The sequence below is a fragment of the Heterocephalus glaber genome, unplaced genomic scaffold, assembly GCF_053883595.1.
Source record: "Heterocephalus glaber isolate CG9 unplaced genomic scaffold, H.glaber_assembly_v1.0 deba00001523, whole genome shotgun sequence".
Classification (NCBI taxonomy): domain Eukaryota; kingdom Metazoa; phylum Chordata; class Mammalia; order Rodentia; family Bathyergidae; genus Heterocephalus; species Heterocephalus glaber.
The window spans coordinates 27,912,200-27,927,308 of NW_028258327.1; the positions used below are offsets into that span (position 1 = coordinate 27,912,200).

The 15,109-nt window shown below is 39.2% G+C and overlaps 1 protein-coding gene across 1 annotated transcript; it reads right to left on the reverse strand.

Moving 5' to 3' along the window:
* Positions 1-6,803: 6,803 nt before the first annotated feature.
* On the reverse strand, positions 6,804-14,767 carry Defb113 (defensin beta 113). Its single transcript, XM_087187894.1, is given in 3 exon segments — positions 6,804-6,987; positions 6,989-7,022; positions 14,710-14,767. Coding segments are annotated over 3 exon segments (276 nt in total).
* Positions 14,768-15,109: the final 342 nt, after the last annotated feature.

Below are 15,109 nucleotides of genomic sequence, written 5' to 3' on the forward strand. Positions count from 1 at the left end.
AGACACTTCTGAACATATAGCGAAGGCTTGATGTGTCAACCAAGGACTGAACTTGCACACTACATCCATAGCAGTTTTGAATGAGCCATAACATGCAGCAATAGTTACAATTTGAAAGAGTCTTTAGAATATGAGCATTCTAGTCTAGAACCTTTTCCTTCACCAATCTCTGTGGCTATAATGCTCAAATTTTCACATGACAATCTTTCCTAAGAGTTTTAACACAAAAGGTATAAAATTACTCTAATTTTCTCAAACACTGCCAACTTCTTTAAAGTCTAGGAAGACTAGATGTTGTAAATTAGGATTCTGTAGTCCTTTACATACATTACCCAGAGCATAATAGGCACAGATGTAAGGAAAATGGTCACTCCTGCTGCACTGTAAGTGCACTAGCACAGTACTCTGCATTTCCTTATCTTCCGAGAATTGAGAATCAGTGCACAAACACAATTGTAATACTAAAGAGTGTGTCTGGCCATTCTCGCTGCAAAGTACACTTCAAGTGAATTTTAATAAAAAATAAATTAATAAAATGTGTTATTTTAATACTTTTACTTTTTAACATAGAGCAAGCAAGCACTTGAGAACATCTAGAAAGACTGGGTATTTGCAAAAAGTGTTTGGCACTGTCAGTGATAGTTACAGTAATGTGGGGGGAAAGGCACATACAAAACAAAGGTTATAATATGAAAAATGTCTTCTATATGCGGCCAGGCAAGCACAGGATCTTCTTATTTTCCTTCTTACTATCTCCTCCCTTATGTCCTGAAACCCACTGAACAGACCTGGATGAGTGTCAGTCCTTGTGTCATTTCTAGAGATGGTCTAACAACTCCATTTCAAAAGTCACTTCCGGAAGGCATTTCTATTCTGCAATTCTTTTTAAGCGAATAAGCATTACAAAATGCAAACATTCTACCTGTACCTTACCATATACTGGCAACTTCTTTACATGTACAGTATCCAAATACAGGAAATTTTTTCTTTTAAAAGGTTGAGGGGAAAATTAAGAAAGGCTTTTTCATAGTATATACATGGGCCTTCTACAAATGCCGCTTAAAGCTTTCCAAAGAGTGGTGGATATTTCTAAGTTGCCAAACATGGTCTCTTCCCCTATTGATCCTCTCCTAGGGAGAAGGAAGACCAACCTTTATAGCCAATAACCATCTGGGCTCCACTTTCCTTCCAGCACAGAGTCCCTTTGTCCATCCTCCTCCCACTGGGGCAAAACAGTCATTCCAGGGTTAGTTCTGAGGGCATACATTTTGTCCTCAAGCGGTGACCGAGCTTTCCTGCATGACTGGGCTTCTTGACTTCCTAGGCCCTGACACAATGAGCCTCAGGTATAGGGAGCCACTATTCTCCTGCCAGGAAGTATCTGTGGCCATCAGAGGCACCACCTCCTGAAGCCAAGCTGGGTTGGGCTGGGAGACCCGGGTCATGAATGTGGAAGAGGGGATTTTATTTCTTCTTAAATGTTTAGAATTCAAAGTGAAGTCATCTGGGCATAAGTGTTTAATTATTTTTCCTTGATGGGTTTAGAGCCATTTAGAACCATCTATTTCTCATTTGTTGTTGTTATTCATCCTATTGTGTTTTTTGGGAATTGTCCAACCCACTATATATCAATTTTTCAATATAGTATAGTGAAATTGTTTATAATGTGATCAATTTGATATTTGTGGTATATGCATTAACACCTGACACGGTGTTTTTGGCCTGTACTCCTTTTTCCTGGTAGTTTTATTAATTTTATCAGTTTTCATAACACAAAGTGTAGGCTTTATAAGTTCTCTTTTACTATCTGATTTCTGGTCTATTAATATCAATTTATGTTTTATTATATCCTTACTACTGTCAATTTAATTTGATTTTTTCTAACTTGATAAAGTTAAATGTTTTGTTAACTTTTTACCTTAAGTCTTTTTTTTTTACCTTAAGTTTTTTTAAACATACATAACTATATAAATTTCCTTGGAAATATTACTGTCACTGTATTTATGAGCTTTGAGTTCTTATCTTTACTGTCATTCGGTTCAAAATATTTTCTAATATGCATAAGAATTATGCTTTGAACTGAAGATTTGTTAATTTTCATTTTATATTTGAAGAGATGCTTATTTTTCTGTTTCTCTATAAATAAGGTATATTATCATTCCTGATGGTTATTATTATAGAGTTTTCCACTTTGTACTTTCTTGGGTAATTTTCTATGATATTTGCCTGTTTGGATCCAATACTGTTCTTACATTTTTGCAAAGTATCCCCTTAGACTGGATACTTTTCATTGTTTCATTTTTGACCTTGACATTTTACCAATAGACCATCCACACTGTTGTATAACTGGTATTTACTACTCTGTGCACTCTTTCAATCCATTCTAATTACTTCTATTACACTTCCAGTTTTCTGGGTCTGTCAAAGGCCAAATATACAATATGTTGTTCACTTCAATATTATCACTTAATACCTATCATACAATCAAAATGTAAAGTCAATCTGTGATTACTATTCTTAGACCAAGTGTCTTCCAAACCCTAAAGGTTTCAAACAGTGCTCAGCAAATAAGAGTTTGGTGTTGTACAGATTCTACACATCTGTTGTATAATTTTCCTTTTTGTGAACTTGTTTTGACCAACCTATATATTCAGCCTTTTCTTTTAGTTTAGTGTTGAAGCATTAAAATGAGGTAGAAAGACAAAATATGCTGACACCACAAAGCCAGCACTGGTCTTCTTTTGCAGTATATGGTGTGACTGAAAAAATGTTTTTCCTAATAATCACCTCACAATGTCATCCAGGTCAAAGTAGCTATCTACATGAAAAATTATAGGTTGGCATTTGGCATATATGAAACAATCTCATTTAAATCTTGTCTTTCTTACCCTCATTTCCACATTTTGAAGTACAAGTGTCTTACTCCAAAAATCAAAGCTTTTCATCAGAGAATTCTGTATATTTTCTTAAACTTCCACCATTACTATAATTCCACAATTCTTACCATTTAAAGTATACTTATGTAACATTTTTCTAAATAAGGCCAATTTCTTGATTTATCTATCTTTATTCATCTAGCTTGTACATAAGTTTGAAGAATTACAATCTCTTATTTCCATCACCTCAGTGTGTTGTGTTGTGCTCAACAAATCCCTATACTCCTTAAATAGTCATTGATTAATAATAAACTTGCACTGTAATCCTTAGTGACTTTCCTCATCATATTTTAGATCTTCATTTCTTCAACCCTCTTATTATTAATAATGACTATTAATAACAACAAAGATAATAAAAATAATAGTGACTAATCTGGTAGGCAAATTTATTTGTAAGGCTTCTTTCTACTACATTATTTCACTATACCCTAATTTGAGTCTTGAGATACATATAGTTAACAGGGATAAAATTATTTACCAGATTTTTTATTTTTACAAATTATGGTTATTACTGTTTGTGTTCATGTTTTATTTTCTGTTAAGGATGTTGGTAAATCAGTTAAATTCTCCGAGTAGTAAGGGTCACAGGCTTATTAAGTAGTGATTTAGTGGTAAAATCTAGATGTTATAACTTTGAGTCCAGTTATATTTCCCATACTTGATGGACTTGTTGAATTTTCAACTTCTCTATGGCCAAATTAGGCCATGTATGAATATAAATTTACAAGTACATTGTTAGAAAGCCCAGATTGCCTGAATGGCTATGCTATCCCTCTCAATAATATAATAACCATGAAGTAATCAATTGTGGTAGACTTTCTTTGTTGGTTCCAAAGACTGAACTATTGCTATCTCAAGAGTTATAGACATTTGTTCTCCATTAGTCTTCCCTGGGGCCCAATTGCTTATGAATCTTATCAATCAATTTAATAAATTATGGTTGTATTAATAATTTAGATATCTAAGAAGAAAAATCATGATCCAAAAAAAATTTAGTAGGGTCTCATCCTCTTCATCTAATTTTACCTTTACATTAATTTTGAAAATGAAGTAGGTCAAATACATTAGTATATAGTCATTTTTAAATGAGAAAAATCAAAATTCAGTATAATCAAGCCAGTTTTTAATTGATAAAATTATGTTAAATGTCCACATTTTTAAATTAATAAAATAAAAAATATAAAAAAAATAAAAATAAGTACTTTTATTTTTAGTGAGACTGTTTGTTACAATTTTTCCAGAAATATTTGTTTTACCTGGCAGAATGAAAGTCATGTAATACAGAAAATGAAGAAGAGAGTAAAAGATCTTTACTCTGTAGAAAGAAGCTGAGGAGAATTTCGCTAGCAAAATCTAGAGAATAGGACACTTTTTTAAAATGCCAAGAGACATTTACTATTTATAGATTTCTACTGGAAGAGAAATTTTCTTTATATGGAAATTGCTATAATTTTGTATACCTGTTTCTGCTCCACTACTAGGGGTGTGGGAAGAACTACTCAAATTGAAAACAATTGAAAATACTTGGATTTTAGGGAGGAATTTCTCTGTGGATGATGGTTGTAAACATGATATCTTCATACCAGTGGTGATCAATTAAGCATCAATATAAAGGGTATACGAGGAATAGATTTAAGGAAAATATTATTTGTTTCAGAAATAAAACAATTGAATACTGTTTGACATAGACTAATAATTTATCCAAATAAATTGCAGTCACAAATCTGATGTGTAAATTCATCAGTACATCCTTATGTACACTATTCTTAGTTTCATCCAGTCATGGGATCATTAATTTCCCTAAATTATTATTTATAAGAGCTAAATATTGAGCCTCATTTGCATACTAATTTTTATTAATCCTCTTTTAGAAGAAAATTAAATATTCACAAATCCCCTAGGAAACTCCATTTAGTTTCTGCTTACTTAAAACTTTTTATTGGAGTAATATATATATGTATGTAACAAAATGTCTAAATTTAACATGTCACAGGTATTTCATTCCAAATATGCTTTTTACTCTATTTCCTAATGAATAATCACATTGTTAAGTGAATTCTCCAAGTTAAAAAAAAAAAACCTAGGAATTATCTATCACTCATAAACCTCAAATTTACTGAACTTATTTAATTTCCTTTAATGTCAGAATTGTACCCTGAATTATATGTTATTCATATTAATGCTATAATTCTAAGAAGTAAACTCAGCAAAGTTCTGAATGCCAGTTTCCCTAGTATTTTATAATACATAAAACGTTTTTGTTAAAATTAATTTAAAATTATGACATAAATTAAAGGGAAATTTGGAAACTTAGAAACACAGTGAACTTGCTGATAATGAGAAGAAAGCCAAAAGTATTAAATGTTGAATCATAAGGTAAAAAAAGTTAAATAAAATTCCTGAGACCAAGATTTGCTGCCAAGATTGGCTGAAACCAAGATTGGATGCTTATGTACAAAATTGATTTTAATAGTCAGGTCTGGATGGTAGACACAAAAGTGACTCTTTCTTTCTTTCTTTCTTTCTTTCTTTCTTTCTTTCTTTCTTTCTTTCTTCTTTCTTTCTTTCTTTCTTTCTTTCTTTCTTCTTTCTTTCTTTTTCTTTCTTTCTTTCTTTCTCTCCCCTTTTGCTTTCTGGTACTAGGGTTTGAATTTAAGACCTTTGAACTGAGCCACATCTCAGCTCCTTTTTATTTATCTTTTGAGACTCCAGGTCCCTTTAAATTGCTAAATTGCTGGGCTTGAATGTGTGATCCTCCTGCCTCTATCAGAGTGCTGGGATTGTGCCTGGCTTGTGACTTTTTGTCTTTGGATATTTCTGTATTACTCCAAACTTTCATATTATTGCATAATAATAAGAAAAAGACTTTTTAAACCCTTAAGTGAAATAAATAGGACACACATGTGTAAGTACCAAATAGTTTCTCTGGCGTGAAAAGCTAAAAGTGTAAATAAGGACCAAAATGTATAACTGATATTGTGAAATAGGAAGAAAAGGTCTAAAGGAGCAGGGGAAGTGGGAGGGGTAGAGAAAGAAAAGAAGGGAAAAGAAAAAATATGAGAAAAGGAAAAAAGTGTAAATAAAATCTTTGTAAATAGGGAGGGGTGGAGGGGGCAAAGGAAGGGCAGGGGAATGGGGAAAAAATAAGAATCAAGATATATCATGTAAAGGTACAAGATCCCAATGATGACTGTAACTGCATTGTATACCTAAAATGTACCAATAAAGTTAATGGAAAAAAATTAAAAAATAAAATTTTATTCAGTCCACAGAGCAACATATTATAATAAGATTAACCATGAACCTATGTCTCCAAAATAATCACTTGTAGAGTTTAGTTTATTTTTTCTTACAATTTTCTTGTATTTTTACATAGTTGTTAATGAAGTCCATTGTACTCCCTTTTAACTTTTGTTCAATTTCTCTTAAAATTATTTTATCAACATTTTCCTATTACATGATTATGATGTATACAACTTTGTATCTAAGAATTACACAGGTTTACACTGAAACTATTGAACAGCCGCAAATGCCATGATTGCTTGTGAGTACCTCAAAGATCACATGACACTTCAGCCCAAGACAGTTGGCAGGGATGAAAAGAAGCACTGAATGTAGAAGTCTTCAGTCAATTAGTGACAAAGATGCTACCACTCTTCTTTGTTTCTTGTACTAAACTAACGCTGAAGTCAGTGGTCCTGATACAGTTGTATAACCCAGGAAATCAGAGAACAAAGTCTTGAAAATTGACTAGGAGAAAGTAAAAATTGATTTTTTTTTTTTTTTTGGTACCGGGGATCAAACTTGGGTCCTTGCGATTGCGCAGCAGGAGGCGAAACCACTGAGCTAAAATTTTTATTAATAATATTACAATATAGTGTTTATAAGTGTATCAGCAGTATAATTTACACTTGTATAAGTTGTGGAAAGCTTGGTTCTAATGATGGGCTTTTGGTATTCCTGTACCACACAGCAGGGCTCAGTGTCACAGTAATTAAAGACACATTCCCAGGTGTTGCATTCAGACTTGCAAGCACCACGAACAACATCTTTTCTCTACAACTTCTCTTGTTTTTTTCTGTGGAACTAGGAAAAAGTACCCATGATTATAAATCCAAGTTGATTCCAAATAGATAGAGAAGAACAGTTGTTTATAGTAAAGAGTTAAAAAATTTTGTTTCTGAAGTCATTCCTAGGCAGCGGTATTGAAGATATTTCCCCCTATATTTTTGTATAATAAAAATATTTATTTATGCAACAATATTTCCTTTGGCACTAACATGTTTTGGAAGTAAAATATTCTTAAATGTTTAATTTGTGTATGATTCTTCAAGAGTAAGAGAAAAAGACATGGAAGGAATAGTCTATTTTTTTCTAAATAACCATCTACTTCCAATTCCTCCCTTGTGGTACCAGTTACTGGACTAGTTGTTGTGGGGGGCCTTGCCCCCCCGCTAGAACTCTTGAGTGCCTTTTACGGACATATCCAGGCCTGCTGCAAATTTACCCGGCAACAAGGAAGTAGCCCCAGTACCCTCCTCTTGCTCCTCCCCTCTAGCCCTACGGTATATATGTTGTAGCAGCTTCCGCAATAAACAAGACTTGATCAGAAACCTGTCTTGTCTCCATCTCTCGTGTCCCCTGTCCTTTGTCATTCTCACCCCCCCTCTAGGGTCTCCGTTGACTTACCCGCGGGCCGGGACAAGTGGCGCCCAACGTAGGGCCAGAGAATGGGGGGATCCAGTGAAGAACACTGCTGGGGGCCCAATAAAATAAAATAGAAAAAAGAGGATTGCGTCTGACGTGAACCTGCCGTCTTTCCTGCACCTCGGTGAGTTGAGCAGCGATTATGGGACAGGGCATTAGCCAGCATGAGTTATTTGTACAAGGTCTTAAAGAAACTTTACAGGCACGAGGGGTAAAGGTTACAGTCAAACAGTTGTTAAAATTTTTTGATTATATTAGAGATCTCTGCCCTTGGTTTCCCGCCGAGGGTACCATTGACGAGAGGTGATGGAAAAGAGTAGGGGAGGCCCTTAAGGATTATTATGCTACTTGCGGACCAGGAAAGGTCCCAATCACTGCATTTTCTTATTGGAATCTTATTAATGACATTATCTCTCAAAAAACCAAAGATCCGGTGGTGGCTCAAGCCATCCAGGTCGAGGAGATAGCTCTCCGATCGGAGGAAGGGTCGATCACTCTCCCTCGGAGTGAGGAGTTTGTAAATACCCTGCAGGATGCCAAGATGGCGCCGAGGCCCGAGCCCCTGCGGGACGGGACTCCCTCAAAGGATGAAGGAGAAGACTTGATGTCTTTTGATAGCGACGATGACTTAGACAAGAAAAAACAAAATGTTCTTGATGAGGGCTTACAGGCGGGCTCTGCCTCTTCCAAGCCTTTTAAAGAAAAGCTTCGGCGCTCCTCAGCTTCCGCCTCCGCTCTTTCAGCCCCTGCCTCTGACCCCGCCCCGCCTGTTAAGGAGGTACCAGCCTTGTATCCTTCCCTCCGACATTTCAGAAACCCCCCCTTTTCACAGAACGGTCCGGGGGAGGCTGGCTGGGCCAACCTCGAGGAGGAGGCAACCAGATATCGCAATCCTGATTGGCCACCCGTAGTTCAATGTCCGCCTCCTTATCTTCCAGAACCCAACACTCCCATTGCACCCGCTCTAGCATGCCCTGTTGTTGATCCCCAAAAGGAACTCCGGGACAAAATAGAATTTCTAAAAGAACAGATAAGGTTAGAAAAGGAACATCAAGAACTTATTACCCAGCTTGAAGGCTTAAGAACAGGCAAAGCCCATGAAAATGTCCTTAGAGAAGACACCCTTAAGCCACGACCCCCCATTAGAGGGGCGACCCCCAGGGTGCCATCTGGATCAAGGGTACCCCTAGAACTTGAAACTGTGGAAGTCTTTCCTGTAACTGAGACTGCTGACGCACAGGGACAGGTGTGGAGACACCATAGTGGTTTTGATTTCAAGGTTATTAAAGAACTTAAAATGGCCGCAGCTCAATACGGGGCCACTGCACCTTACACCATGGCTATTTTAGAATCGGTGGCAGAAAATTGGCTCACCCCAATTGATTGGCAGACTCTGGCCCGCGCCACCCTTACAGGAGGTGATTATTTATTATGGAAATCTGAATATGTTGAAAATTGCCGAGATACTGCTAGACGCAATGCTCAGGGCGGGTAACGGTTGGATACTTGATATGCTTCTAGGGGATGGGGCCTATGCTACCAGCGATCAGCAGATGCAATTTGATGCGGGGTTATATGCCCAGATTCAGACCGCAGCCACTAGAGCCTGGAGAAAGGTCCCTTCTAAAGGGGATGTGAGTGCTTCTCTCACCAATATCCGACAGGGGCCTGATGAGCTCTTCGCGGATTTTGTTCACCGCCTGCTCACAACAGCGGGTCGGATTTTTGGGAGCGCAAAAACCGGGACAGATTTTGTTAAACAGCTTGCTTTTGAAAATGCAAATGCTGCTTGCCAGGCCGCCATCCGCCCTTATAAAAAGAAAACTGATCTCTCAGGTTACATTCGCCTTTGCTCAGAAATTGGGACTGCCTACCAACAGGGACTTGCTATGGCTGCTGCCATGCAGGGTTACACGGTCAAACAGTTTTTGTCACGCCGCCCAGGCAACAAGTGTTGCCGGTGCGGGACAACGGGTCATTTTGCCAAGGAATGTCAGGCCCCTAGGGCGTTGGCCCCTGGGGCCTCACTTCCGGGGCCTTGCCCTCGATGCAATAGAGGAAGACATTGGGCGAGAGAATGTAGGTCCAAGACGGACGCTCAGGGCCGGCCCCTCCCGCTTGTCCATAACCCGGATCAGGGAAACGGGAGAGGGGGCCAGCCCCAGGCCCCCGCACCCAAACAAATTTACGGGGCGCTCAATTTTGCTCCAGCAAGCAACAATCCATTTCAGACCTCTTCAGAGCAACAACGGGAAGTGCCGGACTGGACCTCAGTTCCACCGCCCACACAGTATTGACTCCAGAAATGGGGGTACAGGCCCTTTTGACAGGGGTCTTTGGGCCCCTGCCTAAGGAGACCTTTGGGCTTGTAATAGGCAGAAGCAGCAGCACTATGGATGGGCTGCTGATCTACCCGGGGGTAATTGATAGTGATTATTCCAGAGAGATTAGAGTTATGGTTTCTTCCCCCAAAGTCATTAACACCATTCAATCAGGCCGAAGATTTGCTCAGTTGTTACTCCTTCCCCTTCTCTCTACCTCTAATAAGGCTCTTAACAACGCCCGAGGCAGCCAGGGATTCGGCTCATCTGATGTCTACTGGTCGGAGATGCTTTCAGCCCAGAAGCCTCTCATGACCTTGTGGTTGGATGGGAGGCAATTTTCTGGATTGGTAGACACTGGTGCTGATGTAACTATCATCAAGGGAAAAAATTGGCCTCAGGCATGGCCATTAAAAGACACCCTCACCCATCTCAGGGGTATAGGTCAGAGTCAAAATCCTAAACAAAGTGCCAAAGATCTGACCTGGAGAGACCAAGATGGTAATCAGGGCACCATTCAACCTTATATCATCTCAGGGTTACCCATTAATCTATGGGGGAGAGACCTATTATCACAAATGGGGATGATTATTTCTAGCCCTAATGAAATTGTCACTATGCAGATGTTTAAAAATGTGTACATTCCAGGCAAAAGGCTAGGTAAACACTCTACAGGTATTGTGCAGCCCATTGAGCCAGTCCTTTGTAGCTTCAGCTATTCAGGCTGTATGTAAATCTTGGGCCCAAATGTATGTTATACACTATATGGATGTCACACATTACCCTAAATTTGGAAATCTTAAATATATACATGTCAACATTAATACATATAGTGGATTTGTATTTGCCACCCTACAATCCGGGGAGGCTACTAAACATGTAATTGCCCACCTTCTAGTTGCCTTCTCAGTACTTGGATGTCCACAGCAAATTAAGACAGACAATGGTCCAGGCTATACCCGTTCTGGCTTCTCAAAGTTTTGCAAACAATTAGAAATAACATACATAATGGGAATCCCATATAATCCACAGGGACAAGGCATTATAAAAAGAGCCAACCTCACACTCAAAATTACTTTAGATAAAATAAAAAGAGGGGAATGGTACCCTATCAAGGGGTCACCTAGAAACCTGATATCACATGCACTATTTATTCTTAACTTCTTAAATTTGGATGCCAAAGGATTATCTGCAGCCAACCGTTTCTGGCAACCAGAGACACAAAAACAATTTGCCTCTGTGATGTGGAGAGACCCCCTGGACCACTCATGGCATGGGCCTGATCCTGTACTCGTCTGGGGCTGAGGGTCAGTGTGTGTTTACTCCAAGGAAATAAAGTCAGCCAGGTGGCTTCCAGAATGCTTAGTAAAACAAGTTGATAAGCGTGTTGATGATGCCGATGATCCAACATTGTCCAATTTCAACCAGTTAACAATGGCGTCTACAATTACAATCTAATAATCATAAAGAGAATAGTATAATTCAATTTGGCTAGTTATATTTGGGTGCACCCTAATTTATACACTGTATCATATGTTTGTCTATTGTCTGTTGTTTGTGTTCGTACAGTTGAGCTCAATGTTTCCCTTTTTAAAGGATATTGGCCTATTGTTAAATTGACTTATAGATAAATATTATTAAATTAAAGACATGCTTTCCTTCCCAGGTTGTTAATTGATCAAAGTACCACTGAAATTTATTTTATGAAAGTAATGTGTATTGTCACCTACATGCAATAATCAAATTGCAATTAACAGTTATAAAATAAAAAGATATATATTCTTAATTGTTTGTTAAAACGATTATAGATGGGAACTCCCTTTGATGAATATAGAAGTGGCCACCCAGAAAATGATTATTCTGGTCTTAATTCATTAAAGGGACCCCCTAGTAAATTTTATATTATATAATCTTATGGGAGACATATCACAATAAATATTACCTAAATATGTTATAAATTGATTGTATTGGTTGTCCTTGATATTTAAGCACTGAATATGTTGTTACAAAATGTTTATATTGGTTAAGTTCTGAATATGTTATTGTAATATGCCCACATTGGTTATCTTCAAAAGCTTAATCAGGTTAGCCTAACCCTCTCATCTACAGCCCAGCCTTGTTTACATTGCAGGATGAAATTTTGCTTACAGGTTAAGAAGGTGACATCCCTGATTCCGTTGCATGGTCTGTTGCTGTTCCTGGCATCGACAACAAAAAGTGGATTTCAACCAGTTAACAAACAACAATTGCTCATTGCCCTGTATGGTAACCCCTGTGACTGTGCTGGGGGTTCTGGCAGGGCTGCACCCACAAGTTACACTCGTAGTACTGATTGCGGTGACAAGATTGCCTACTTAGTTTATGAGGCCGCATTAGTGGGAGGATATAACCAAAAATGAAAATGTGTCACTAAGCCTAAAATCATACCAACTGTCAATGGTAAACCAGGGCCATGCCCTGCCAGTTGTGTCATGGCCTCAGAGATGCATTCTACCTGTTACACTGAAGCCCAACAATGTACATATTCCGATGGAAAAATATATTTAACTGCTGTTCTACAAAGAACTTACAGGGGCTCCATCGGAGGCGACTGGGATTTTCCCAGCCCCACTGGATATTCTAAATTTGGCCAAGCCTCTTGCAATGGCGGTCTTGGCAAAGATGTCTGCTGGCCGCCACAGGCCCCAATCCATATATCTGATGGTGGTGGGCCTTCAGATCAGCTCAGGGAAGAGCGAGTGCAAAAACAACTTGAGACTATCATCCAAGAGATGTATCCCTCCCTAAATTATCATCCACTGGTCCTTCCCAAACCTCGAGGCCCAGACCCTGATGCCCAAACCCTGAGTGTCCTAGAGGCCACTTATCATTTGATCAATACATCCAACCCAGCCTTTGCTGCGGATTGTTGGCTATGCTTGACTCTTGGCACACCCCTGCCCCTCACCTTGCCAGTTGTCGACCAAACTAACTATGCCAACAGTTCTAGTTATAATTGCAGTTTTTCTCTGCCCTTCAGGGTCCAGCCAGTACAGTTCAATGCCTCAGTTTGCTATCTAAATACGGGCCACAACAATAGTTTCGATATACGTGTTAGAGTCCAAAATTTCTCTCTCTGCTCGGTAGTGCTTAATGGCCCTGCCGCCATTTGCCCTGCCCCAGGTCACATGCTCGTCTGTGGAGGGAGCTTGGCATTCACCTCCCTCCCTACTAATTGGACTGGGCTGTGTGTGGTGGCGACTGTCCTCCCAGACATCTCCTTTATTCCTGGAGATGAGCCAGTGCCCTTGCCCAGCTTTGACTATATGGCTGGGTGACATTAAAGGGCCGTCTCACTGGTCCCCTTGCTCGTGGGGCTAGGGGTATCCGGCGCCCTTGCCACTGGCTCTGCTGGCGTCAGAGTGGCATTACATTCCTATGCCAAATTATCCAACCAATTGATTAATGATGTTCAAGCTCTCTCCAACACTCTTACAGATATACAAGATCAGATTGATTCTCTGGCTGAGGTGGTCCTTCAAAATAGAAGGGGTCTGGACCTCCTCACGGCGGAACAAGGAGGGATTTGCATAGCCCTAAATGAATATTGTTGTTTCTATGCCAATAAATCTGGGATCGTCAGGGGAAAAATTCACGAACTTCAGGAAGATTTAAACAGACGATGACAAGAATTCACTCAAAATCCCCTCTGGACTGGCCTCAATGGTTTCCTCCCTTATCTCCTCCCTTTGCTGGGACCCTTATTGGGTCTACTCTTGCTCATTTCTTTAGGGCCCATACTTTATAACAAAATCATGGCCTTTCTTAGAGCCCAGATAGAGGCAATAAAAACAGCGCCCATACAGGTCTACTATAATAGATTGGCAATGGCTGACCAGGACGAATGTCGGACCATCGATTAGGTCCTTGCCGTGGCGAAGTGTTCTTGCCCCACCTGGTGAGTGGGCTGGCAAGCCAATGACGGGCAACTGAGCAAGCGTGCCATGCAATGAGAGAGCCCTCGTGTGCCGCCTAAGACAGGTGCCAGAGCCTTGATTCTTTGGTTAACCGATGATGGGTAAGGTGCACGGTGCAGACACGTATGTTGCTCTGATCCAAGACAGGCTCAGCCCCCGCAGGCTTGGCTCTCCTGATGCCTTTCTTATAATTATAATTTTAAAGGGAGGACCTGTGGGGGGCCTTGCCCCCCCGCTAGAACTCTTGAGTGCCTTTTACGGACATATCCAGGCCTGCTGCAAATCTACCCGGCAACAAGGAAGTAGCCCCAGTACCCTCCTCTTGCTCCTCCCCTCTAGCCCTACGGTATATATGTTGTAGCAGCTTCCGCAATAAACGAGACTTGATCAGAAACCTGTCTTGTCTCCATCTCTCGTGTCCCCTGTCCTTTGTCATTCTCACCCCCCCTCTAGGGTCTCCGTTGACTTACCCGCGGGCCGGGACAAGTTGTAAAAAGCTTAATTTTGTCAAAAGCTACAAAATTGGTTCTTGAAAAAGAATTTGAAAGAAAAGACAGCTGGAATCATCCAAAAATGGATAGCCTTGTCACACAAACCAACAAAATAAATAGGTCTAAAAAATTTCCCATTATTTTCTCAATTATCCATTTTCATATTTTTCCATTAAAAATAAGAATGACTTATCTTATAAGGAGCCCATAGAGATTCTCCAGTTAATTATTTTTTTCAGAATAAGGAATTTATAAAAACATTTGTTCCTCCACCTCTTTTTCATATTACAAACATTACATGATGGACCACAAGACACACTGAAGACAAAGATCAAGATAATAAAAATTATCTTCATTGCTGCTGCAGTTATTTGAGTGAAGTAGAAACAGACAGAACTCAAAATGTCTTTGGTACTAGAAAGATGGACTCCTGCTTTTATAGTGTCCTCAATGTGATTGCAATTCTGATTAATGTTGCCTTTCTAGATAGAGCACACATTCATGTAAGTATTGTGAAATGGCAAAGAAGTATAATGGGGGATATAGTTCTCTTATAACCTCAGCGAGTCAGCCATGAACTCATTGTCAAACAGTGAGTTTAAAGTATTCTCTGTTAATAATTATTTAATAGAACATAGTTTACATTATGCATGTTCAAAGCAACACAATGTCTTGAGTATTTGTTATATGCTAGGCAC